The sequence below is a fragment of the Chiloscyllium plagiosum genome, unplaced genomic scaffold, assembly GCF_037043375.1.
Source record: "Chiloscyllium plagiosum isolate Xiang-an unplaced genomic scaffold, Cpla_swu_hap1 HiC_scaffold_53X, whole genome shotgun sequence".
NCBI classification, from domain to species: domain Eukaryota; kingdom Metazoa; phylum Chordata; class Chondrichthyes; order Orectolobiformes; family Hemiscylliidae; genus Chiloscyllium; species Chiloscyllium plagiosum.
In genome coordinates, this window is record NW_028270191.1 from 12,438,138 (window position 1) to 12,462,806 (window position 24,669).

Consider the following 24,669-nt stretch of genomic DNA (forward strand, 5'->3'; position numbering starts at 1 on the left):
ACTTAAACTGGACAATGAGGAAGTTGTCAAAAATTTGGATAAATGTTTGAGTTACCTTTCAGAGAAAAATCAAAATGACCTGAAACAATTGTTACTATCACATGGGGAGATATGTGGGAATAAGCTGGGAAGTACTAACCTAATTATAGATGATGTAGATATCAGAGATGCTGTTCTGATTAAGCAACATCCTTATCGGCATAACCCTCTAAAGTTGGCACATGTTCAGAAGGAGATAGAACGCATGCTCCAAGATGACATAATCAAAGTGAGCTACAGTGACTGGAGCTCACCCATAGTCATGGTGTCAAAACCAGATGGCACCCAACCGTTATGTGTGGACTCAATGCAGTTACAAAGACTGATGCATATCTGATTCTATGTTTGGAAGACAGTGTTGAAAACATGGGACAAGCAACTTATATTTCTAAGTTGGACTTGCTCAGAGGATACTGGCAGGTACCTTTGTCTGAAAGAGTGAAGACAATGTCAGCTTTCGTAACGCTGAATGCACTGTATCCATTTACAGTCATGCCATTTGGTATGAAAAATGCTCCAGCCACATTTCAGAGACTAACCAATGAGGTCATTGCCAGATTACCCAATGGTGTTGGGTAATCGCCAGATGACCTGGTGATTTTTAGTCACACATGGAAGGAACATTTGCAACACTTATCAGACTTGCTCAATCGACTTTGGAAGGCAGGCTTGGTGATAAACCTGGCTAAAAGGGAATTTGCCAAAGCCCAAGTCACCTTCCTGGGCCATGTTATTGGACACGGACAAATGGCCCCATGGGATGTAAAAACAAAGGGAATTGGGGAGCTTTCCATCCCAACGACAAAAAGAGCAGTATTACAGATCCTGGGGTTGAGTGTATTTTATCAAAAGTTTGTGCTGAATTCTAACAATGTGGCTGCTTCAATCACTGTATTGCTAAAGAAAGGCAGGAAATTTCAGTGGACAGCAGACTGTCAGAAGGCATTTGACAGCCTGAAAGCTGTGTTAACCACTGCCCCGGTATTAGCCACAACTAATTACACATACCATTCAAGGTGACTATCGACGTGAGCTGTGTGGATATCGGTGCGGTGATTGTGCAAGAAGATGATGAGAAGATAGGAAGACCTATCGGGTAGTTCTCCAGGAAGTTGAATGTTCATCAGCAGAAATATTTGCCAGTTGAGAAGGACATTTTGAGCTTTGTGTTGGTGTTACAACATTTCAATGTTTATGTTACCAGTAATATATCTGAGACAATCATATACACTGACCATAACCCACTGACGTTTGTAGAGAAATTTAAGGGCAAAAATGCCAGCCTGTTTAGATGGAGCTTGTTACAGCCATTCAGTTTGAAAGTTGTGCATGTGGCAGGATGAGAAAACGTGATTGCTGACACATTGTCGAGACTTGAATGAGAAACGGAGGCCTTCGATGGCAGGAGTAAAACAGACTGAAACAGAATGTAGTAGTGCATGTTTGCGTGTTTATTGTCAATGTAATGTATGTGGGTGTCATAGCTTACTAACAATTTAAGATGAAAGTGTTTTAAAATGAAGCCATCTTTGGATATTGACGGTTTGTTTTTTTAAGGAGGGAAGGTGTGATGATGCTGCTCCTTTCACATGGTTATGCTGTCCTTTGTTTCTTTCAAAAGTGTTTTACCACACAGGTTCTGAAATGTCTCGCTTGATTACTTGAAGAAGCTTTTAAGTTTTTAAAGAAAAACACTTGTCCAGTGAAAGGGGAGTGGCCAGTTCTCCCAGCTCAGCTTTTCTCTGGTCTGGTTTGGTTTCAGCAGTCTGGCTGTTCACTGAAAGCAGGCAGTCGGTTTGAGGCTGCTGATCCAAGAAACAGCTACATGGAAGAAGGGGTTCCGTGCTGAGTCCCGCTGCCATCTCTCTCTCTCTCTCTCCTGTAAGACCCTGGGTTTGATTTTACCTTTTTGTGCCAAGGGGTGTTTATGGGGATTGTTGCAAGTATTTGGAACAGCATCATTACGTTGGGATAATCTGTTGGGTTTTCGAAATGGTTAAGTTATTCGGTATTCTGGTCTCTTTTGTTGTGTTTCATTTGGTAATCTTGTAAATAAATTCTGTTTTGTTCGAAACTAAGTGGTTTGACCAGCTGCATCCCTCCTGGAATATCCACTTTACACCTGCTTAAAACAACGAGCAAAGTTAAGGTCTGGGCTACTTTCTTGAAATGTTTTGAGGGGGTCTGGCCTGGTCCATAACAACATGGATCTGAATTTGACTGTGTTAGGAAACAGGAAGCAGTGGTAAAGGGTTAGTTTTCCAGACAGGAGGAAGTTCCCTGGGGATCGGTGTTCGGAGCTCTCCTCTTCCCGATATATACCATTCAGCTGGTGTACAGGGCATAACTGTGAAATTTTCAGATAATATAAAACTTAGAAGCATTGTAAAGTTTGAGGTGGTATGATGGGGATCTTCAAAAGACTGGTGGAATGGGCAGACAAGTGCCAGCCTGTTCCCTGGGTGCGTTACAATAATTGGTGCCCTGTTTGATCCCCTGCCCTACCAAATGCCAATTACGCTACCTCCGCCCCCTCCCCCCCCCCACGTTAACAATTTCCCGACTTGATATTTCTCTTCCCTGTTTTCCGAAAGTTAACCTTTACTCCTGTCATTCTCCTGGTGCCACCCCTGTCACTGACTAACACTTAGTAGAAGATAATAACCAGGTAAACGATACACCGGTGTGTTTCGCAATCATTAACCAGGCCTTTACCTCATTGGAATGGGTCCTGTTTTGGTGCTTGGCACGATCGGAAGCATTCGAGAACGCCTTATTGCAGCCTTCATGCTCACAGATGTACGGTTTCTCTCCAGTGTGAGACCGCAGGTGGGTTTTCAAGTTCTCTAGCCTGGAGTAAGCTTTGCTGCAACTTTCAAACTGGAAGTATACATCAAGGCGAAGAATTGAAATGTTCATTGTGTAAGTGACTTGTTTGTCAGCTGGCAATCAACGTCAGCGATAACTCAATAGAAACTGGGACTTACAGTACATTTATGTGGCTTCTCTCCCGTGTGCCGCCTCATGTGAACCACAAGCATGTACTGGGCCTTAAACGGTCTCTGCTCCCTCGAACACTCTTGCCAATGGCAGACAAACTCCTTCCTCTCTCCATGAATGTGCTCATTGTTGATATGCTGCAAATGATAGACAGAGTCGCTGAGCCCCAGCCTTTGCTGCAGTCACATGACCTCGCCATCCCCAAGAGACCCTCAATCAGAATCTCATTGAACAACACAAGCACTGCACAACTTTAACCCAATCGGTGTGACTTGCTTGGTAGTACAGAACTTACACACCGCTCAAACAAGACCCAAAATCAAACCTTTCTGGCCTGCAGTTCTCAAGGCTGTGATACGAAAGACCAAACCTGGAAAGGGAACACCAATTTATACAGGATGAGAAGAGGCTGCTGATTGGTTGGATCACAGTTGGCAATGGAGGTGTAACAGCAATGGTCCCCTGTCAATCTTAGTTATCTGATTAAACTCAGACCGGGTAGGCTCTGACTGGTCAGGGCATTGCCATGGGGAATGCAGCAGAGATTGGCATAACCCTTTCCTCACCGAAAAAACGCACCAATGCATCATATTCCTTTTGCCCACAGTGCTCTGTGTGTGAGCTTCGTGTGAGCAGCGAGCCGAACTGATAAATTCATTTTCAGTGTCATTTTCAGCGCAATGCAATTCTTAGCACGGGTTATTGAGTACGTGTTGTCCAATTGCACAATCAAAATTGAACGTTGGTTTTGGGGGTCACAGGTTGGTTGGGCACTGCCAGCACTCTGCCCACTGTGGATGGTCAAAGGGACATGTTGCTTGTCAGGCTCTGCCAGTCACAGGGTCATGCGACCTACATACCTGGCACCACATGGGCACTGAAACTCATATACCACATTGCTCCAACCAAAGCAAAAATACTGTGGATGCTGGAAATCTGAAATAAAAACATAATTTGCTGGAGAGGAACAGCAGGTCTGGCAGCATCTGTGCGGAAAGAAACAGAGAGTTATGTTTCCCAGTCCAACGTTCTGCAGAAGAGTCTTTGGATTTGAAGCATTGACTCTGTTTCTCTCTCTTCAGATGCTGCCATGCCTGCTGAGTCTCTCCAGCACTGTTAGCTTATAAACTACATCACTAATTTGTGTGGTCGAACAAATGTCTTTATGGATGATGGCAGCATTGTGTTTATGGATGAAATATCTAAGGATGGAAATATCTGTTTACTGCAAAGCAGAAATAGGAGATAACTAACATTGCCTGTTGCTGTTTGAGATAGCTATCCTCCAGGCAGATCCACAGAGCTCTGAGTGAGCCAGTGTGACCCAGCGACAGTGGAGGAACATTGATAGATTTCCATGTCAGGATGCTGTGTGGCTCAGAAGGGAACCTGCAGTATGTGGTGTTCCCAAGTACCTGCTGTCCTCGTCCTTCTCGGTAAGGAGGTCCTGGGTTTGGAAGGTGCTGCTGAAGGACCCTTGGAGGGGATGCACTGCACCTTGTGGATAAGACCAGAAAGTATAGGAACAGCAAGAGGCAATTCAGCCCATCGAGTCTGCTCCGCCACTCAATCAGGTCACAGCTGATCAGATCATCCCTAACTCCACTTTCCTGCCTTTTCCCCATCACCCCTGGATTCCCTTCCTGAGTAAACATCTCTCTATCCCAGCCTTGAATATACTCACTGACCCAGCCCCGACAGCCCTCTGTGGTAAAGAATTCCACAGACTCACTCCCCTCTGAGAGAAGAAATTCCTCCTCATCTCTGTCTGCAACGGGTGACCCCTTATTCTGGGATTGTACCCTCTGGTCCTCGACTCTCTCCCACAAGGGGAAACAACCTCTCCACATCCCCCCTGTCAAGTCCCCCAGGGAATCTTGGATGTTTCAATAAGGTCACCTCTCCTCCTTCTAAACCCCAATGAGTCCAGGCCCAACCTCCTCAACCTTTCCTCATGGGACAGTCCCTCCATACCCGGGATCAGCCGAGTGGACCTTCTCTGGACTGCCTCCAATGTCAGTCTGTCTTTCCTCAGGTAAGGGGACCCAAACCTGTTCACAGTATCCCAGCTATGGTCTGATCGGTGCCTTGTATAGTTTTAGCAAAACCTCTTTCTGTACGTCATTCTCTTTGAGCGGGGCTGAAGGGAGAGGGACTGGAGGGAAGGAACTGTGGGAGACTGGGGTGAGAAGGAAAATGAGGCTCAGAAGACTGGGACCCAGGGAGTGAGGCTGGGATGCTGGCGGGATGGTTACAAAGCAGGGTGGCACGGTGGCTCAGTGGTTAGCACTGCTGCCTCACAGCACCAGGGTCCCAGGTTCGATTCCAGCCTCGGGCAACTGTCTGTGTGGAGTTTGCACATTCTCCTCGTGTCTGTGTGGGTTTCCTCTGGGTGCTCCAGTTTCCTCCCACAGTCTGAAGATGTGCAGGTCAGGTGAATTGGCCATGCTAAATTACCCATAGTGCATTAGTCAGAGGGGGATGGGTTGCTCTTCGGAGGGTCAGTGAGGACTTGTTGAGCCTGTTTCCACACTGTAGGGAATTGAATCTAATCAGACAGAGCTGGTTTAAGTCTTTCAAGAAGGGAATACTGGATGCTACTGTCATGAACACTGTACCAATTGGATAATTTAATAATGAACAATTCTGTGTGAGGCCGAGATAATGTTGCTATGAGGCTGCATCACCTAATACAGGAGTTAATGACAATGGAAAAGGAGGCCCTGAAAACCAAAGAGTAGGCCTCAAGAAAATCTTAAAAGGAGCGCTCAAAAAGAAACTTTAGCCCTACTTCACACTTTTAAGGTATTCACCTTTGAGGTGATCTTTTGTGAGCAGGATGGTGATAGAAATCAGCCGGAGAAATGCAGTGTGTCAAGTCAAAGAGATCAATCCAAACTCTGGAGCGCCCCCCACCCCCCACCCTAAGCTCAGCTCAGCCTCTCCTCTGCTGCCCTGGCATCAGTCAGCTGGCACATGCCCAGCTTCGAAATGCCCATCCTTCCCACACCAAGTGGAAAGTGAACAACGCACGACAGATAGGGAATCTTTTCCCCTCCCTCCGTCACACATAAAGCAAAAATGCTCACATGAAATGCAATAAAAACAAACACGTCTTCAATGCCCTTGTGATTTACAACAGGGCCCTGAAGGTTCCAGAACATTCCCGGGGACTCGCCCCCTTCACAGATATTAAACACAATGTGTATTGAGTTACTCACGTGCACAAGTTGATCTTGAGCATCGAACTCTTTACTGCACCCGTCCCAGTGACAGTTTGTCTCATAGATGGCTGGCTCTTGTTTCCCATCATCCTTATCTCCATCCTCTCTTCCCAACAAAAGATCCTGTTAGAAATCATCGCTAAATGAGAAAAGGGCGATAGTGGTTTCCATGGTAATTGCAAGGGCACGCCCTCTCCTGCTTATCTCCCATTGTTTCTGCTTCTCTCTCTCTCTCTCTCTCACACACACTATAGCTTTGCTGTTTTCTTTTTCTCCAGTTTCTTTCATTCTCCTTCTCTCTTTTTTCTATCCTCCTCTCTCATTCACCCCTTTCCTCCGGTCTCTGTTCCCTTTGTGTGGTAGTACAGTTAGTGGGCCCTCAAACCACCTCTCAAGCTGTTCCCACTAACCATTGGAATCTGACAGGATTTTAGGGGCTGAAGTGGAGTCAAGCTTTGAGTTGGGTGGAATTGGGAGCTTGTGGTTCTTTATGGGTCTGGGAACGACTGAGGATCGGAAGGATCTTGATGTGCACAAGTCCCTTAAGGCATCAAGACAGATGGACAAAGTGGTTCAGAAGGAATATGGGACACTTGCCTTCACTAGCCGACGCATAGAGTTAAAGAGCAGGGAGGTGATGCTGGAACTGTATAGAACGTTAGTTCGGCCACAGCTATGATACTGTGTGCAGCTCTGGACTCACCATTATAGGAGGGGTGTGATAGCACTGGAGAGGGGGCAGAGGAGATTTACCAGGACGTTGCCTGGGCTGGAGGGCTCAGTGATGAAGAGAGACTGGACAGACTGGGGCTGTTTTCCTTAATAGACAGGCAGGAAGTTGGAAGGACACAGCAAGCCAGGCAGTATCAGGAGGTGGAGAAGTTGACGTTTCGGATGTAACCCTCCTTCAGGACTGGGAGGGTGGGTGTGGGGGCGGAGCTGCAGATAAAGGGGGTGGCGGTGGGTGGGGTGGTGAAGTGGGGATGGGTGAGCTGAGAAGATTGAGGAGGGGGACATGATTGAGATGTATAAAGAATGAGGGGTATAGATAGGATGGGCAGGAAGATACCTCTCCCCTTGATGGAGGGATCAATGACCAGAGGCAGAGATTTAGGTTCAGGGTCAAGAGGTTTAGACGGGCTATGAAGAAAATCCTCTTCACCCAGAGAGGGGGTGGGGAATCTGGAACTCTCTGTCTGTTAAGGGTGGGAGAAGGAATTCGATGTGTCACTTGGGATGCCAAGGCACACAGGGGTACGGATCAAGTACTAGAAAATGGGACTTGAATAGTTAGGGGGTTGTTTAGGGCCAGTGTGCAGACTCAATGGGCTGAAGGGCCTTTTTCTGTGCTGTAGATTATGACTATGAGTCAAATCTGAGGAGCTGAGAGGATTTTGACTGTTAAATGACTGTCACTGTAACTGTCAGAAGGCAGGATTGTTGCTTATTTAACCTCAATGGGGTATCGCCAAGAGGATGTTGCTGATATGATAAGGATGACAGACCAGTAGCATGGAGAGATGGGAGAAGCTGAAATGGTTCTATTTTCAGGCTCTGTGAGAGAGTATGAAGAAATGACTGATTGTTGTCACACGTACCGAGATACAGTGAAAAGTGGTGTTTTGCGTGTTAGATAGGCAGATCGTACCATACAAGGTACATCAGAGTAGCAGTACAGAGTGTGACAGCCTCAGAGAAGCTGCAGAAAGAGAGAGAGATCAGAATTAACATTTCTGAGGTCCGTTCAGATATTAATTCTAGGAATTGTTTCCACAGGCCGGAGACTCAAATGTCCCAGATTTAAGGATTTATACTCAAAAAGGACTACATCTGCAGGGAGAAAAGCAGAGGGGGTGCAATATGTGGGTTAGCTCTGTCAACGATGGAAGGCCTGGAATGTTTTCTCTCTCTCCACCGATGCTGCCAGACCTGCTGAGTGTCTCCTGGAGGCTCTGTTCCCATTTCTGCTAACTCATGTTCCTAACGTCCCAGAGACATTCACTCAGGAGATAGTGGGAGGATAAACACAAACAGACAATGTCGGCAGCTCTGGCAGCATCTGCAGAGAGGGAAAAAAACAAGAGTACATGGTTCGAGTCCAGCAACAGGGCAAGTGGTTTCATACTGTCGAGGGAAAAAAATAGAGGAGAGAGAAGTGGAACAGACGATTTGATAGATTTAGCAGTGAACAGAGGCTGGATAAGCTCGGGTTGTTTAATTTGGAGCAGGGAAGGCTGAGGGGGGGACCTGCTAGAGGTGTGTAAGGTGATGAGGGGCATGAACAGGGGGGAATAGGTGAAGGGTCCATCACAAGGGGATACAATTTTAAGGTGAAAAGCAGGAGTTCTAGAGGAGATTTAAGGTAAGACATTTTCTTCCAGAGGGTGGTGGGGGTCTGCGAGGGGAGCTGAGGTGAGAAACCTTGCAACCTTTAAAATGTACTTGGGTGAACGCTTGAAGTGTCTTAACATGCAAGGCTATGGGTCTTGTGTGGGAAAGTGGGACTAGTGTAGGTAAGTCAGCACAGACTCGATGGGCCTTTTCTGGGCTGTCTGACTTTACGATGATGGTGAACCAGAGCAAAAGGCCTACTGTAAAGTAATAAGGAGGTGATGACATTGATGAGTAGGTCTTGAAGTGAGTGCGAAGAACAGAAAATCAGTCAGCTCTCCTCAGAGCAAATGCAAGACATGGTTGGGGTTTAATCAAAATGGAGGACAGAGTACTGTCCGAGCTTCCTGAGTTTCTCCAGCACTTCCTGTTTGTCACTTTGCTTCACCGGGAGAAACCATGTGCACAGGCAGCATGAGAGGAGTTGCTTTCGGAGGGATCCACTTGAAGGGTTCCTGCCCAGGAAGACAGCTGGCTCAGAGGATAAGTGTTGGTGAGGAAGCCAGGCACAACTTTGATCAGGCTGCCTTTTGAATCAGCCTGGAGCTGGGACAAGTGATGGATTTAAAGTGGTGCGCAAACAAAGCCAGTGTGAAATGACGGGAAACTTTTTTTTTCCCCTCTCGGCGAGGGTCTGGAATGCACAGCCTGGAAATGGCTGGCTCAGTGGACGCATTCACAAGGGCATGGATGGTTATTTGAATAAAAATAGCACACAGGGACATGGGGAAAAGGCAAAAGATTAGATAATGGAACTGGTGCAGGCACAACGGACTTCACTGTAACCACGATTCACTTTTTTTGTGGATAGTAACGATAGAAGGGATACGGGGAGATTGCAGGAGATTGGCACAAGATAGGACAGTCACTGCAGGTCGATAGGCTGAATGGCCTCCTCCTGCACCATAATAATCGTGTGATTCTTTGAAAGTAACATCTTAACCATTAGATCTTTCTCAAGATTGAAGAAATCTCAGATTAAACAGGATCTGGACCAGATGGGCCAATGGGCTGAGAAGTGGCAGATGGAGTTTAATTCAGATAAATGCGAGGTGCTGCATTTTGGGAAAGCAAACCTTAGCAGGATTTATACACTTAATGGTAAGGTCCTAGGGAGTGTTGCTGAACAAAGAGACCTTGGAGTGCAGTTTCATAGCTCCTTGAAAGTGGAGTCGCAGGTAGATGGGATAGTGAAGGAGGTGTTTGGTATGCTTTCCTTTATTGGTCAGAGTATTTAGTACAGGAGTTGGGAGGTCATGTTGCGGCTGTACAGGACATTGGTTATATTGGAATATTTGTGTGTAATTCTGGTCTCCCTCCTATAGGAAGGATGTTGTGAAACTTGAAAGGGTTCAGAAAAGATTTACAAGGATGTTGCTAGGGTTGGAGGGTTTGAGTTACAGGGAGAGGATGAACAGGCTGGGGATGTTTTCCCTGGAGCGTCGGAGGCTGAGGGGTGACCTTATACAGGTTTATAAAATCATGAGGGCCATGGATAGGATAAATAGGCAAAGTCTTTTCCCTGGGGTCGGGGAGTCCAGAACTAGGTTTAGGGTGAGAGGGGAAAGATATAAAGGGGACCTAAGGGGCAACGTTTTCACTCAGAGAGTGGTACGTGTATGGAATGAGCTGCCAGAGGAAGTGGTGGAGGCTGGTACAATTGCAACATTTAAAAGGCATTTGGATGGGTATATGAATAGGAAGGGTTTGGAGGGATATGGGCCGGGTGCTGGCAGGTGGGACTAGACTGGGTTGGGATATCTGGTCGGCATGGACGGGTTGGATCGAAGGGTCTGTTTCCGTGCTGTACATCTCTATGACTCTATGCCTCTAAATGCTTAAGAGAGCCAGGGTGAGCAGCATGACTTCCAGTTCGTGACAAAACGAGGGTCTCACCCATCCAGCCCCAGGCTCTCGTGTGACAATGCTGGGGGCTACAATCCTGGGTTATGAAGCTGAGGAAATGTTCACGACATTTGTGACCCTGAGTGGATAGCAGCTGCGAGCTCAGCAGCTTCTGCAATGCCAGCTCTTCCTGTGAGCCGTGTGTGACAGCATTGTGTTGACACCTCTCTGTCAGCCCAGGAGCTGCAGCACTGTAAGACTGCCATTATATAACCCCTCGTTCAACCTGTGCTCATGTGGCGGTCCAGACTGCAGTGTGAGCGAGATTGTGTTCACCCACAGCATCCAGACCTGGAAACAATCACTTTGGACTCGGCATCTTGAGAGAAGACAGTCGACAGAAGTGTCGAGAGTGTGGCGCTGGAAAAACACAGCAGGTCAGACAGCATCTGAGGAGCAGGAGAGTTGATGTTTCGAACATAAGCCCTTCATCAGGAATGAGGCTTGTGGGCCGGGGGGCTGAGGGATAAATGGGAGAGGGGGTGGGGCTGGGGGGGGGCGGGGAAGGTAGATGGGAAGGTAGATGAAGGTGGGGGTAAAGGTGATAGGTCGGAGGGGAGGGTGGAGCGGATAGGTGGGAAGGATGATGGACAGGTAGGACGTCATGAGGGTGGTGCTGAGCTGGAGGGTTAGGACTGGGGTAAGGTGGGGGGGAGGGGAAATGAGGAAACTGCCGAAATCCACACTGATCCCATGTAGTCGCAGGATCCCAAGGCGGAAGATGAGGCGTTCTTCCTCCAGGCATTGGGTAGTAAGGGTTTGGCGATGGAGGCCCAGGACCTGCATGTCCTTGGGGGAGTGGGAGGGGGAGTTGAAGCGGTGGGGTGGTGGTGGAGTCAACAGAAGTGACAGAAATGAAGCTCCAGGCAGTCATTTACCTGTGTGCCTGTCGAAGCAGGGCTGGACACATCTCCTTCAGATCTCTCTTCCAGATGCCTGGCATTGACGGGGTCCAGTGAGCTGCTGATTGATGGCTCAGCCTTCATTAAGGATTGAGATGAGACATTAGTGCTGACACGTCAACTCAAACTCTGCTGTGTAACTGCCACATTGTACCTTCCATTCGAAGGTGAGGGGCCTCAAGCCAACGTACATCAACAGAGCAACAACTGGTGATAGGCTGTCATCGCGCGGGGAGTGCAAGTGGGTGTAAGGGGTACCTAACTTTCTATCCTGGCATCAGGACAGCTCTCTGTGATTATAATTCCACCCAGGGAGTCCATCTCTCTCACAATTACTTTGACCAATTTTTCCTCATACTACACAACACAGAATCCCTACAATGCAGACAGAGGCCATTTGGCCCATCGCATCTGCACTGACTCTCCAAAGAGCATGGATTAGTGGTGCTGGAAGAGCACAGCAGTTCAGGCAGCATCCAAGGAGCAGCGAAAGCGACGTTTCGGGCAAAACACTTCATCAGGAATAAAGGCAGAGAGCCTGAAGCGTGGAGAGATAGGCTAGAGGAGGGTGGGGGTGGGGAGAAAGTAGCATAGAGTACAATAGGTGAGTGGGGGAGGGGATGAAGGTGATAGGTCAGGGAGGAGAGGGTGGAGTGGATAGGTGGAAAAGGAGCTAGGCAGGTAGGACAAGTCCGGACAAGTCATGGGGACAGTGCTGAGCTGGAAGTTTGGAACTAGGGTGAAGTGGGGGAAGGGGAAATGAGGAAACTGTTGAAGTCCACATTGATGGCCTGGGGTTGAAGTGTTCCGAGGCGGAAGATGAGGCGTTCTTCCTCCAGGCGTCTGGTGGTGAGGGAGAGGCGGTGAAGGAGGCCCAGGACCTCCATGTCCTCGGCAGAGTGGGAGGGGGAGTTGAAATGTTGGGCCACGGGGCGGTTTGGTTGATTGGTGCGGGTGTCCCGGAGATGTTCCCTAAAGCGCTCTGCTAGGAGGCGCCCAGTCTCCCCAATGTAGAGGAGACCGCATCGGGAGCAATGGATACAATAAATGATATTAGTGGATGTGCAGATAAAACTTTGATGGATGTGGAAGGCTCCTTTAGGGCCTTGGATAGAGGTGAGGGAGGAGGTGTGGGCGCAGGTTTTACAGTTCCTGCGGTGGCAGGGGGAAGTGCCAGGATGGGAGGGTGGGTCGGAGGGGGGCGTGGACCTGACCAGGTAGTCACGGACGGAACGGTCTTTGCGGAAGGCGGAGACGGGTGGGGAGGGAAATATATCCCTGGTGGTGGGGTCTGTTTGGAGGTGGCGGAAATGTCGGCGGATGATTTGGTTTATGCGAAGATTGGTAGGGTGGAAGGTGAGCACCAGGGCGTTCTGTCCTTGTTACAGTTGGAGGGGTGGGGTCTGAGGGCGGAGGTGCGGGATGTGGATGAGATGCGTTGGAGGGCATCTTTAACCACGTGGGAAGGGAAATTGCGGTCTCTAAAGAAGGAGGCCATCTGGTGTGTTCTGTGGTGGAACTGGTCCTCTGGGGAGCAGATACGGCGGAGGCGCAGGAATTGGGAATATGGGATGGCATTTTTGCAGGAGGTAGGTTGGGAAGAGGTGTAATCCAGGGAGCTGTGGGAGTCGGTGGGCTTGTAAAAAATGTCAGTGTCAAGTCGGTCATCACTAATGGAGATGGAGAGGTCCAGGAAGGGGAGGGAGGTGTCAGAGATGGTCCAGGTAAATTTAAGGTCAGTGTGGAATGTGTTGGTGAAGTTGATGAATTGCTCAACCTCCTCGCGGGAGCATGAGGTGGCACCAATGCAGTCATCAATGTAGCGGAGGAAGAGGTGGGGAGTGGTGCCGGTATAATTACGGAAGATCAACTGCTCTACGTAGCCAACAAAGAGACAGGCATAGCTGGGGCCCATACGTGTGCCCATGGCTACCCCTTTGGTCTGGAGGAAGTGGGAGGATTTAAAGGAGAAATTGTTAAGGGTGAGGACCAGTTCGGCCAAACAAATGAGAGTGTCGGTGGAATGGTGTTTTTGGGGACGTCAGGAGAGGAAAAACAGAGGGCTTGGAGGCCCTGGTCATGGCGGATGGAGGTGTAGAGGGACTGGATCTCCATGGTGAAGATGAGGCGTTGGGGGCCGGGGAAATGGAAGTCTTGGAGGATGTGGAGGGCGTGGGTGGTGTCTCGAACGTATGTGGGGAGTTCCTGGACTGGGGGGATAGGACAGTGTCGAGGTAGGTAGAGATGAGTTCAGTGGGGCAGGAGCATGCTGAGACAATGGGTTGGCCAGGGTGGTCAGGCTTGTGGATCTTGGGAAGGAGGTCGAACCTTTTACCTCTCCAAAGAGCTTGCTGCCCGGGCCTATAACCCTGTTACCATGGCTAATCCACTGAGCCCACACATCCCTGGTCACTGTGGGTAATTTAACATGGCCATTCCACACTAACCTGCACATCCCTGGGCACTATGGGTAATTTAGCACAGCCAATCCACCCTAACCTGCACATCTTTGGACTGTGGGAGGAAACCGGAGCACCCGGAGGAAACCCACGCAGACACAGGGAGAATGTGCAAATGCCACACAGATAGTGGCCCGAGGGTGGGATCGAACCTGGGTCCCTGGCGCTGTGAGGCAGCAGTGCTAACCACTGGGCCACCGCTGTGCCCGCTATTATCCCACTGCAGTTGGAATGCTGGGTGAAGACGCCGGATTATATGCAGCTTCCTCTCTGCCATACCTGGAAGGGTTTGGAAGGCTGGAGCAGTTGTGAGTGTGTCAGGAGCGTGACTCCACTAGGCTGCTGGGAACTGCAAGGCACGGAAGATTGGCTGCTCCCAAACGTGGTGGCTGGGCCCCTCGGCTGAATGGGGAACTGCTGGTGCTTGGAGCACGGCGTCAGAGGATGAGGAAATCCACACGTCGGGCTATAATTCAAAAACCAGTCAGAACATAGCGTTACAAATGCAGACACCGCATCCGCTCGCAGTCGCCCCTTTTTCAAATGTTCCAAACAGGACCTTGCTTGCTATTTTGATTTAGTCAGACAATGGCTGGCCTGTCATGAACTCAGCTGACCAGCACCATCTCCTCAGCAACGAATGCCCCTCCCTGTGCAAGATCACATCAAGGCGGAATGCGGCCTCTCCCAACCCACACCCTGCTCTGCTTCCCCGTGCACAGCTCATAGCATCAGTTAATTAACCTTCGACAGAGAACGGAACCATTCAAGAATTTGGTGGTAAGGCTTTCCTGTCAGCGTAACGAATCGACAAAGCTGACCCAGGAAAAGCCCTTTGATTTGCTCCAGGGGAGTGGCTTTCATTGAAAGCAGTTCGGGTGAACTAGAATTGACCGACTACAGAAGCTGAGTAAACTAGCTCAAAGGGTGACTTGCTATGTTTCTGGGCAGATGGGGCTGTGGGGTTTAGGTCAGAAGGTAGGGTTAGTATCGACCCCGATGTGTTGGGTGTATCATACTTTCCCCAGCTCTCGCTATTTTCAGGTTCTCCCAGCTAGTAGGCGGAGGAAATGTTTCATGTTTGCGAAAGGCCTCACCTGATGCCTGTGACAGATAAGTGGCCATACGACCCACTGGTTGTTGAGCCGCAGTGAGAGTTATTGATAAAGGCCACTAGAGAGTTAGGCGATGTCCTGATCATGGTGTGAAGATCAATGCTGTTGTCAGAGAGGGGCGAGATGGAAGAGGTCCACTTTCTGTTCACCTTCAGCATGTTCCGGGGGCTTGAGAATCGGGGACCGAACCCTGAGGCACAAATAAAAATCAAACTGAGGCATTTGGAGACTGCCCACCCTGTCCACGTTCTCCTTCCACACTGCCCCTCAATGAAAGAAAAGCGCGGTACTCTGAGAAACTGGTCATATCTTGACAAATTTAGAGAGAGTGAAGATAGTTTCATCAAAGAATGCAGAACAGAAATCAGGAGATTGTATAGGAGACTGCGGCTGGGAGTTTCTTAATCAGTACGCCTCTTTAAGTTATTAAACTGCACTAAACTGCCAAATATAGACAGAGAGACAGTGAGGGGCTGCAGGAGCTGGAAGTCAGAGTCAATAGATGTGGAGCTGGAAGAGCACAGCAGGCAGACAGCATCCGAGGAGCAGGAAAGTCAACGTTTCAGGCCAGAACCCTTTGTCAGGATGAGACAGACTTTGCATTTTGACAGAGATAATTTGGTGGATAAACGCTAACTGCTTGAATCAATATCAGAAGCATGAAAACAATTCCTTGGAAAGCATTCTTTTCCTGCACTCATGGCCTGAATGGGGCAAGCAGAAAAATGCAGGATACAGATCCAAGGAGACAGTACAATCGAATTTATAATGAAGAGAAATGAAAACAGAAATGCTTTTGGCAATCTGAAGACGTGAAGAGAATTTGGGAGTTATAATAAGAGAATGAATCCTTTAAGAACCAATTGATGTTTTTAAGTTTCAAAATGCATCATGCACTGTCCCAAACCATATAAGTGAAGGTTTGCTGAAGACCAGCAGGGCTGCTCTCTCACTAGAGTGGTGGTTTCACCTGAGGGTCACCACACTTCGGGTAAAGGGAGAGGTTGAGAAGGCAACTCTTTCACGGCAACACCAGCTGGTGTGGGAATTGAGCCCATGCTGTTGGCATCGCTCTGCATTTGCAAACCAGTGTTTCAGCCCGAAACAACACAGCATTCCAAACTAAACACAAAATGGAAGATTCAGAAGAAGAAGACAGAGATACGGATCAACATATTTGGTCAGAAGAAATTTCAGTGCAGTGGCAAAGTGATGACAATGAAACTAATTCAATTCAATTCCATGAAGGTGTTGGTGCCAGTATCTGTTAACTGGGCATTGTTAGTCAGTGGATGCACATTGACAGTGTGCGGAATAGACTGGCCAAAACGCTACTTAGACTCCAAGTACTAAGGGTTCGAACAAGGTGAAGGAATTTGTCAATCCCACCAGAATCAGGCTTATAGACGATAACACACTAATATCTTTCAAAAGAGTGGGTCACTCCTTGTGTAAGAGCCAGGATCAATCATTCTATGAGCATGGATGGAGGGAAATAACTTTCTCACGATGTCAGCCATCGATGGAGACAGTGAAGATATGGACATGGAAAATGATAAAGCTACAGGTAGATCTTCGATAACACAATGGTAGTGTTCTTGTGCAACCCCTTGTTATAAAAAAATCAGGCTCTAGAAACAATGCTTGAAGTGTTGGCGATGTCATCACATTATAGCCAACACACGTTGTAAAAGTTCACACTTTAGAAACAACGTCCCCAATTTGTCAATGGCATTACATAGAACATAGAACAATACAGCACAGAACAGGCCATTCGGCCCACGATGTTGTGCCGAACATTTGTCCTAGCTTAAGCACCCATCCATGTACCTATCCAATTGCCGCTTAAAGGTCACCAAAGATTCTGACTCTACCACTCCCACAGGCAGCGCATTCCATGCCCCCACCACTCTCTGGGTAAAGAACCTACCCCTGACATCCCCCCTATACCTTCCACCCTTCACCTTAAATTTATGTCCCCTTGTAACACTCTCTTGTACCTGGGGAAAAAGTCTTTGACTGTCTACTCTATCCATTCCCCTGATCATCTTATAAACCTCTATCGAGTCACCCCTCATCCTTTGCCGTTTCAATGAGAAAAGGCCTAGCATTCTCAACCTATCCTCGTACGATCTATTCTCCATTCCAGACAACATCCTGATAAATCTCCTCTGCACCCTCTCCAAAGCTTCCACATCTTTCCTAAAGTGAGGCGACCAGAACTGCACACAGCACTCCAAATGTGGCCTTACCAAGGTCCTGTACAGTTGCAACATCACCTCACGACTCTTGAATTCAATCCCTCTGCTAATGAACGCTAATACACCAAAGGCCTTCTTACAAGATCTATCCACCTGAGTGGCAACTTTCAAAGATCTATGAACATAGACCCCAAGATCCCTCTGCTCCTCCACCTTACTAAGAACCCTACCGTTAACCCTGTATTCCGCATTCTTATTTGTCCTTCCAAAATGGACAACCTCACACTTGACAGGGTTGAACTCCATCTGCCACTCCTCAGCCCAGCTCTGCATCAAATCTAAGTCCCTTTGCAGCCGACAACAGCCCTCCTCACTATCCACAACTCCACCAATCTTCGTATCATCTGCAAATTTACTGACCCACCCTTCGACTCCCTCTTCCAAGTCATTAATAAAAATTACAAACAGCAGAGGACCCAGAACTGATCCCTGCGGAAGTCCACTTGTAACTGGGCTCCAGGCTGAATATTTACCATCTCCCACCACTCTCTGACTTCGACCGGTTAGCCAGTTCTCTATCCAACTGGCCAAACGTCCCACTATCCCATGCCTCCTGACTTTCCGCATAAGCTTACCATGGGGAACCTTATCAAATGCCTTACTAAAATCCATGTACACTACATCCACTGCTCTACCCTCATCCACATGCTTGGTCACCTCCTCAAAGAATTCAATAAGACAAATCCGTGCTGGCTGTCCCTAATCAAGCAGTGTCTTTCCAGAAACTCATAAATCCCATCCCTCAGTACCCTTTCCATTACTTTACCTACCACCGAAGTAAGACTAACTGGCCTGTAATTCCCGGGGTTATCCCTATTCCCTTTTTTGAACAGGGGCACAACATTCGCCACTCTCCAGTCCCCTGGCACCACCCCCGTTGACTGTGAAGACAAAAAGATCATTGCCAACGGTTCTGCAATTTCCTCTCTTGCTTCCCACATAATCCTAGGATATATCCCATCAGGCCCGGGGGACTTGTCTATCCTCAAGTTTTTCAAAATGCCCAACACATCTTCCTTCCTAACAAGTATCTCCTCTAGCTTACCAGTCCGTTTCACACTCTCCTCTTCAACAATACGGTCCCTCTCATTTGTAAATACTGAAGAAAAGTACTCATTCAAGACCTCTCCTATCTCTTCCGACTCAATACACAGTCTCCCACTACTGTCCTTGATCGGACCTACTCTCGTTCTCGTCATTCTCATGTTTCTCACATACGCATAAAAGGCCTTGGGGTTATCCTTGATCCTACCTGCCAAAGATTTTTCATGCCCTCTCTTGGCTCTCCTAATCCCTTTCTTCAGCTCCCTCCTGGCTATCCTGTATCCCTCCAACGCTCTGTCTGAACCTTGTTTCCTCAACCTTATGTAAGCCTCCTTCTTCCTCTTTACAAGACATTCAACCTCCCACGTCAACCAAGGTTCCCTCACACGACCATTTCTTTCCTGCCTGACAGGTACATACATATCAAGGACACGTCGTATCTGTTCCTTGAAAAAGTTCCACATTTCAACGACATCCTTCCCTGACACCTGTGCTCCCAATTTATGCTCCTCAGATCCTGTCTTGCAGCATCGTATTTACCCTTCCCCCAATTGTAAAACCTACCCTGTTGCACGCACCTATCTCTCTCCATAACCAAGGTGAAAGTCACAGAATTGTGGTCACCATCACCAAAATGCTCACCCACTAACAAGCCCATCACTTGTCTCGGTTCATTACCGAGTACCAAATCCAATATGGCCTCCCCTCTGGTCGGACAATCTACATACTGAGTTAGAAAAGCTTCCTGGACACACTGCACTGTAGAAATGTAGAAGACAAAATGTCAATTGTGTTAGAATTACACAGGCAGTCACTCATCTGTCATCCACAAGGTTAACAGTTTGAGTAAAAAATGTAGTAATAAAGAATAAAGAATATTATAAGAGATCACATATTTTTCCTTTTGGACTATGAAACAGATAATGGAAATTGGACACTGCTAGATAGCTAACAAGGACCAGGAGATCTCTTTCTCCTTCAACCTTCAACAACCCTTTCATTACTCAGTCCTTTGAGTGTAGGAGTTGGGGACGTCATGTTGAGGTTATACAGGACATTGGTGAGACCTCTTCCGGAAAACTGTGTCCAGACATTTGGATAAGTACATGGATAGGAAAGGTTTGGAGGGATATGGGCCAAGCGCAGGCAGGTGGGTCTAGTTTAGTTTGGAGTTATGGTTGGTGTGGACGGGTTGGACCAAAGGGTCTGTTTCCATGCTGTATGACTCTCTGACTCTATAACTTGAAGATCAAGTGGGATTGTGTGGTATGTGGTTTAGCTGTAAAAGAATATGTTCCTCTTCAGCACAGTGAGATGCGTACATGATGAGACACAGTCACATCAGGAATCTCTAAGTGAAGGAACAAATGCCTCTTGATAGCCTTTGGATTGGTCTGGCTGCAGTTTGGTTATAGACCTGAGTACAGAACAACCCGAGACATCCAGAAGCCAGCAAACAGGGGAATGTCTGTCTGTTCTCTCTCTCCCTCTCTCTCTCCCTCTCTCTCTCCCTCCCTCTCTCCCTCTCTCTCTCACTCCCTCTCTCTCTTCTCTGTGTGAGTGAAAAGACAAAGACATCCCAGAGAGTCAAAAGGCAATTATAGTACAAGAAAACTCCTAGGTCCACCCAGTCAACTACTGAATCATTGATCGGCCATCGCTCTGCAGACAATATTGTGCTACAATGTCAAAGGAACAGTGGGAAATAACTCTTCACTTTGTTGTCTGGGCTTTTGGTCAACAGGAATTGTTCTCCCTGCCCATAATATTTGTGTCAAAGTTCAGTTTTTGTCTGTCTTATTTAAAGTGTGTTTGTTTGTCTGCTTGTCTGTCATTTTTTACAGAGTAAGCATCTTTACTCTAAGAGCTATTTTCCTGTTAATGTTGAAACCTGGTGTGAGTTACTCTTGACTTACATATAGTCCATCAGTCAAGAGCAAGTTGACCATCTTGGTGGTTTAATTGGGCTATTTTGTCATTTGTGGAACAGTGGGGTTTGACTATTAGTGCACTCTTGCCAATTGAGTATGATGGACTTTGCGGACAGTAAATTTGCCCTTAGCAAAGGACTTCAACCAGGTCATGGCCAGGATTTCAAGATGATGAAAAAGACACTTGCATTGTGAGCATCTTCATAACAGATAGCAACAAGTGCTTGGCAATGTCGATCAATTGATGTAAAAGCTGCATTTCTACAGGGAGATCAGCTCAAGGAGGAGGTCCTCCAGAGGAGGCACCAAACACAGTGGGATCACTCTGGAAATTAAAGAACTGTGTGTCCAGCCTAAATAATGCCTCCAGAGTTTGGTACTGCTCAGTAAGGGCCTGTCTTATTAAAATTGGGTTATCTTCAGTTAAAAGCAGACCCTGCCGTGTTTTACTAGCACCATAAAAAGCAGCTTTCAAAGTCTCTAGTTTCAGACAGGCTCATACAGCTGTACAGCATGGAAACAGACCCTTCGGTCCATCTCATCCATGCTGACCGGGTATCCTAACCTAATCTAGTCCCCTTTGCCAACACTTGGCCCATATCCCTCCAAACCCTTCCTATTCATGTACCTATCCAGATGCCTTTTAAATGTTCTCATTGTAGAACATCGAACATAGAACAGTGCAGCACAGAAACGGGCCCTTCGGCCCACATTGTTGTGCTGAACATGACGCCCTTCTGCCTGCCCTTGCTCCCTCTCCCTCCATTCCTTGCATATTGGTGTGTTTATCTAAAAGTCCCTTAAATGCCCCTATCTTATTTGCCTCCATCACCATCCCCCTATCTATCTATCTAATTTTATAGACTTGGCCACTCCACAGAAAACAACCTGAGATTTTCTATGATGAGGAGATGCCGGTGTTGGACTGGGGTGGACAAAGTTAAAAATCACATAACACCAGGTTATAATCCAACAGGTTTATTTGGAAACACTAGCTTTTGGAGCACCGCTGGTGGTTGTGCAGCAGGATCATAGGACCCAGAATTTATAGTAAAAGATCATATATTCCCACCCCCTCACCGACTGGATAGGAACGAGACATCGAGAAGCCCCCCAATGTGAAAGGCCGCTTGCTCCTCTGGACTGCCATCTTGGACACCCAGCACCAACATGTCATGGCACACGGTCCCTGGGCAGCGGCTGCATGTATGCCACGTCCACAGATGTTGGCATGCAGCATGTGTCAGCCTCTTTGTGCCAACAGGGCACTGACAGCACCTCTCATTGAAATGCTACTGCAATGACACTGCGCACAGAGACAAGCACGCAGCTTGTGGATAGGGCCAGGCTGCATCGCAGTGTTACTCACGCATCCTCTTAGCGCCTACTTGGATGCTCCCAGGACCTCTGCATTGTCTTGCCTTGCCCATTTGTAACAGACTCAATGCCAGCCAGTCTATCGTGGTTAGGCACCGGTCAGGGGGATGGACATGGCGCTTGATGTCACTATGCTATGCCAGTTTTACACTAACACCATGTGCCAGTGGCTGGCCCAGCAGGCACAATGAGTCAGCTTCAACCAGATGGCCAGCTCTTGAAGTCGGAGGGGTGCAAATTGCTCTGTTAAATCAAGAAAGATGCCCTTCAGTCAGGAGGTCCTGGCACAGTCAGTCAAGAGGAACGTCTGATATCATATAAGATGTAAGAGCAGCAGGAGGCCATTCGGCCCATCAGCTGCTCTCATTGAATGGCTGATCGGATCATCCTCACGTCCACTTTTCTGCTTTGTCCCCATAACCCTCCTTTCCCCTTCCTGATTAAACATCTCTCAGCCTTGAATATACTCAATGACCCAGCCTCGACAGCCCTCTGCGGGAAAGCATTCCACAGATACTCTGCCTTCCGAGAGAAGGAATTCCTCCTCACCTCTGTCTTCACTGGGTGTCTCTGGTCGAGGGGCTTGTTTTTCCATGCAGAGGTCACTGACCTCTCGTTCCACCGTTTGGTGCTCCCTTCAGATGGCTGACACCGCATTGCCCTGGGTGGCAGGCTGCTGGAGGCTGCTGTTGTGTCTTCCCAAGGCCAGTTCAGGGGGAGTGAATGGAGCCCTCTGCAACACTCCCCTAACAGCCTGGACCTCCAGCCCCCTGTCAAACAGAGCAGGGCGGCTCTGGATGGCCAGCGCTTCACCGGGTACACGCCAGCATCGGTGCCAGGAATGGTGGTACGCTCCCTTGGAATCCAGGCAGTGGCGAGTGGGGACAACATGCTAGCATCGGACGAGAGGGGCGCTATAGGCAGGCAGTTGATACAGCATGTTTGCAATGATAGCGCAAGAAAACTCAGTCATGGAGAGCAACCCTCCGTGAAACTCAACAAAAATGACACTTTCACAAAAAGGGCTGACACGGTGGCTCAGTGGTTAGCACTGCTGCCTCATGGGACCCGGGTTCAATTCTAGCCTCGGACGACTGTCTGTGTGGAGTTTGCACATTCTCCCCCGTGTCTGTGTCGGTTTCCTCTGGGTGCTCCGGTTTCCTCCCATGGTCCAAAGGTGTGCAGGTTAGGGTGGATTGGCCATGCTAAATTACCCATAGTGTCCAGGCTAGGTGGGTTAGCCATAGCAAATGCAGGGATGGGGCATTGGGTGTGTATTTGATGGGCCGAGTAGCCAGCATCCACACTGTAGGGATTCTATGAAAAAGACATGGATTCAACTAAGTGTTTTTAGTGAAGATCTGAGTGATGAGTTCTCAAATGCAGGAGGGTTCATCATTTTACTTTGTGGGAGACAGAGGTAAATGATCCGAAGAGCAGTAACAAATACCTTAGCAGCAGACATTTTGAATTGCAAAAATATTGGGAAAATTCCTACAAAAAGGATACAGTGGCAATAGCCGTTGAGCGTCACATCAATAGTAAGGCATCATGGGAAAATCTACAGTAGACAGAACACGGAAATGAGAAAAGACTGAGCACCACTTCAGATGCTGGGAGAGCAGAGAAATCTCCAAATTAAAACGGGTGGGTAAGCAGCAGTCAGCTCCCAGACTGATTTCAAAAGAAAGGAGCGCATGCAAAGAAGCTTCCAGAAATACTGGAAAAGGAAGGCTGGAACTTGAAGGTGCTTTGGAAAAGCCCAGAGGTGGCCATCAGTGCTGCCTCTCAATTGATTTCATCCACACAGGCCTCAAGGTTTCGGGGTGACTTCGGGAAGTAGAGGTGGAATATTGTGGTTCTACACTGGCTGGCCATTGGACAGCACGGGGTTAGATACAGAGTATAGCTCCCTCTACACTGTCCCCATCAAACACTCCCAGGACAGGGACGGCACAGGGTTAGATACAGAGTATATCTCCCTCTACACTGTCCCCATCAAACACTCCCAGGACAGGGACAGCACAGGGTTAGATACAGAGTATATCTCCCTCTACACTGTCCCCCATCAAACACTCTCAGGACAGGGACAGCACAGGGTTAGATACAGAGTAAAGCTCCCTCTACACTGTCCCCATCAAACACTCCCAGGACAGGGACAGCACAGGGTTAGATACAGAGTATATCTCCCTCTACACTGTCCCCATCAAACACTCCCAGGACAGGGACAGCACAGGGTTAGATACAGAGTATATCTCCCTCTACACTGTCCCCCATCAAACACTCTCAGGACAGGGACAGCACAGGGTTAGATACAGAGTAAAGCTCCCTCTACACTGTCCCCATCAAACACTCTCAGGACAGGGACAGCACAGGGGTAGATACAGAGTAAAGGTCCCTCTACACTGTCCCCCATCAAACACTCCCAGCACAGGGACAGCACGGGGTTAGATACAGAGTAAAGGTCCCTCTACACTGTCCTCCATCAAACACTCCCAAGACAGGGACAGCACAGGGTTAGATACAGAGTAAAGCTTTCTCTACACTGGCCCCCGTCAAACACTCCCAGGGACAGAGACAGCACAGGGTTAGATACAGAGTAAAGCTGCCTCTACATCGACCCCATCAAACATTCCCAGCGACAGGGACAGCACAGGGTTAGATACAGAGTAGAGCCCCCTCTACACTGTTCTCATCAAACACTCCCAGGACAGGGACAGCATGGGGTTAGATACAGAGTAAAGCTCCCTCTACACTGTCCCCATCAAACACTCCCAGGACAGAGACAGCACGGGGTTAGATACAGAGTAAAGCTTCCTTTATACTGTCCCCCATCAATCACTCCCAGGACAGTGACAGCACAGGGTTAGATACAGAGTAAGGCTCTCTCTACACCATCCCCCATCAAACACTCCCAGGACAGGGACAGCACAGTGTTAGATACAGAGTAAAGCTCTCTTTACACTGTCTCCCCATCAAACACTCCCAGGACAGGGACAGTACGGGGTTAGGGACAAAGTA

General features: G+C 48.2%; 1 protein-coding gene across 4 annotated transcripts in view; it reads right to left on the reverse strand.

The window, feature by feature from the left end:
- Positions 1–24,669, reverse strand: part of LOC122542458 (transcription activator GLI1.S-like) — a 265,219-nt gene that overhangs the window by 16,631 nt on the left and 223,919 nt on the right. For all 4 annotated transcript variants that reach the window (XM_087985477.1, XM_087985475.1, XM_087985478.1 and 1 more), the window contains 6 exons: positions 15,018–15,225; positions 14,200–14,386; positions 11,438–11,539; positions 6,261–6,386; positions 3,027–3,176; positions 2,755–2,919 (listed from right to left, as the gene is read on the reverse strand). In XM_087985477.1, coding sequence (XP_087841603.1) covers positions 2,755–2,919; positions 3,027–3,176; positions 6,261–6,386; positions 11,438–11,539; positions 14,200–14,386; positions 15,018–15,225 — 938 coding nt within the window. The remainder of the gene's footprint in view (positions 1–2,754; positions 2,920–3,026; positions 3,177–6,260; positions 6,387–11,437; positions 11,540–14,199; positions 14,387–15,017; positions 15,226–24,669) is intronic.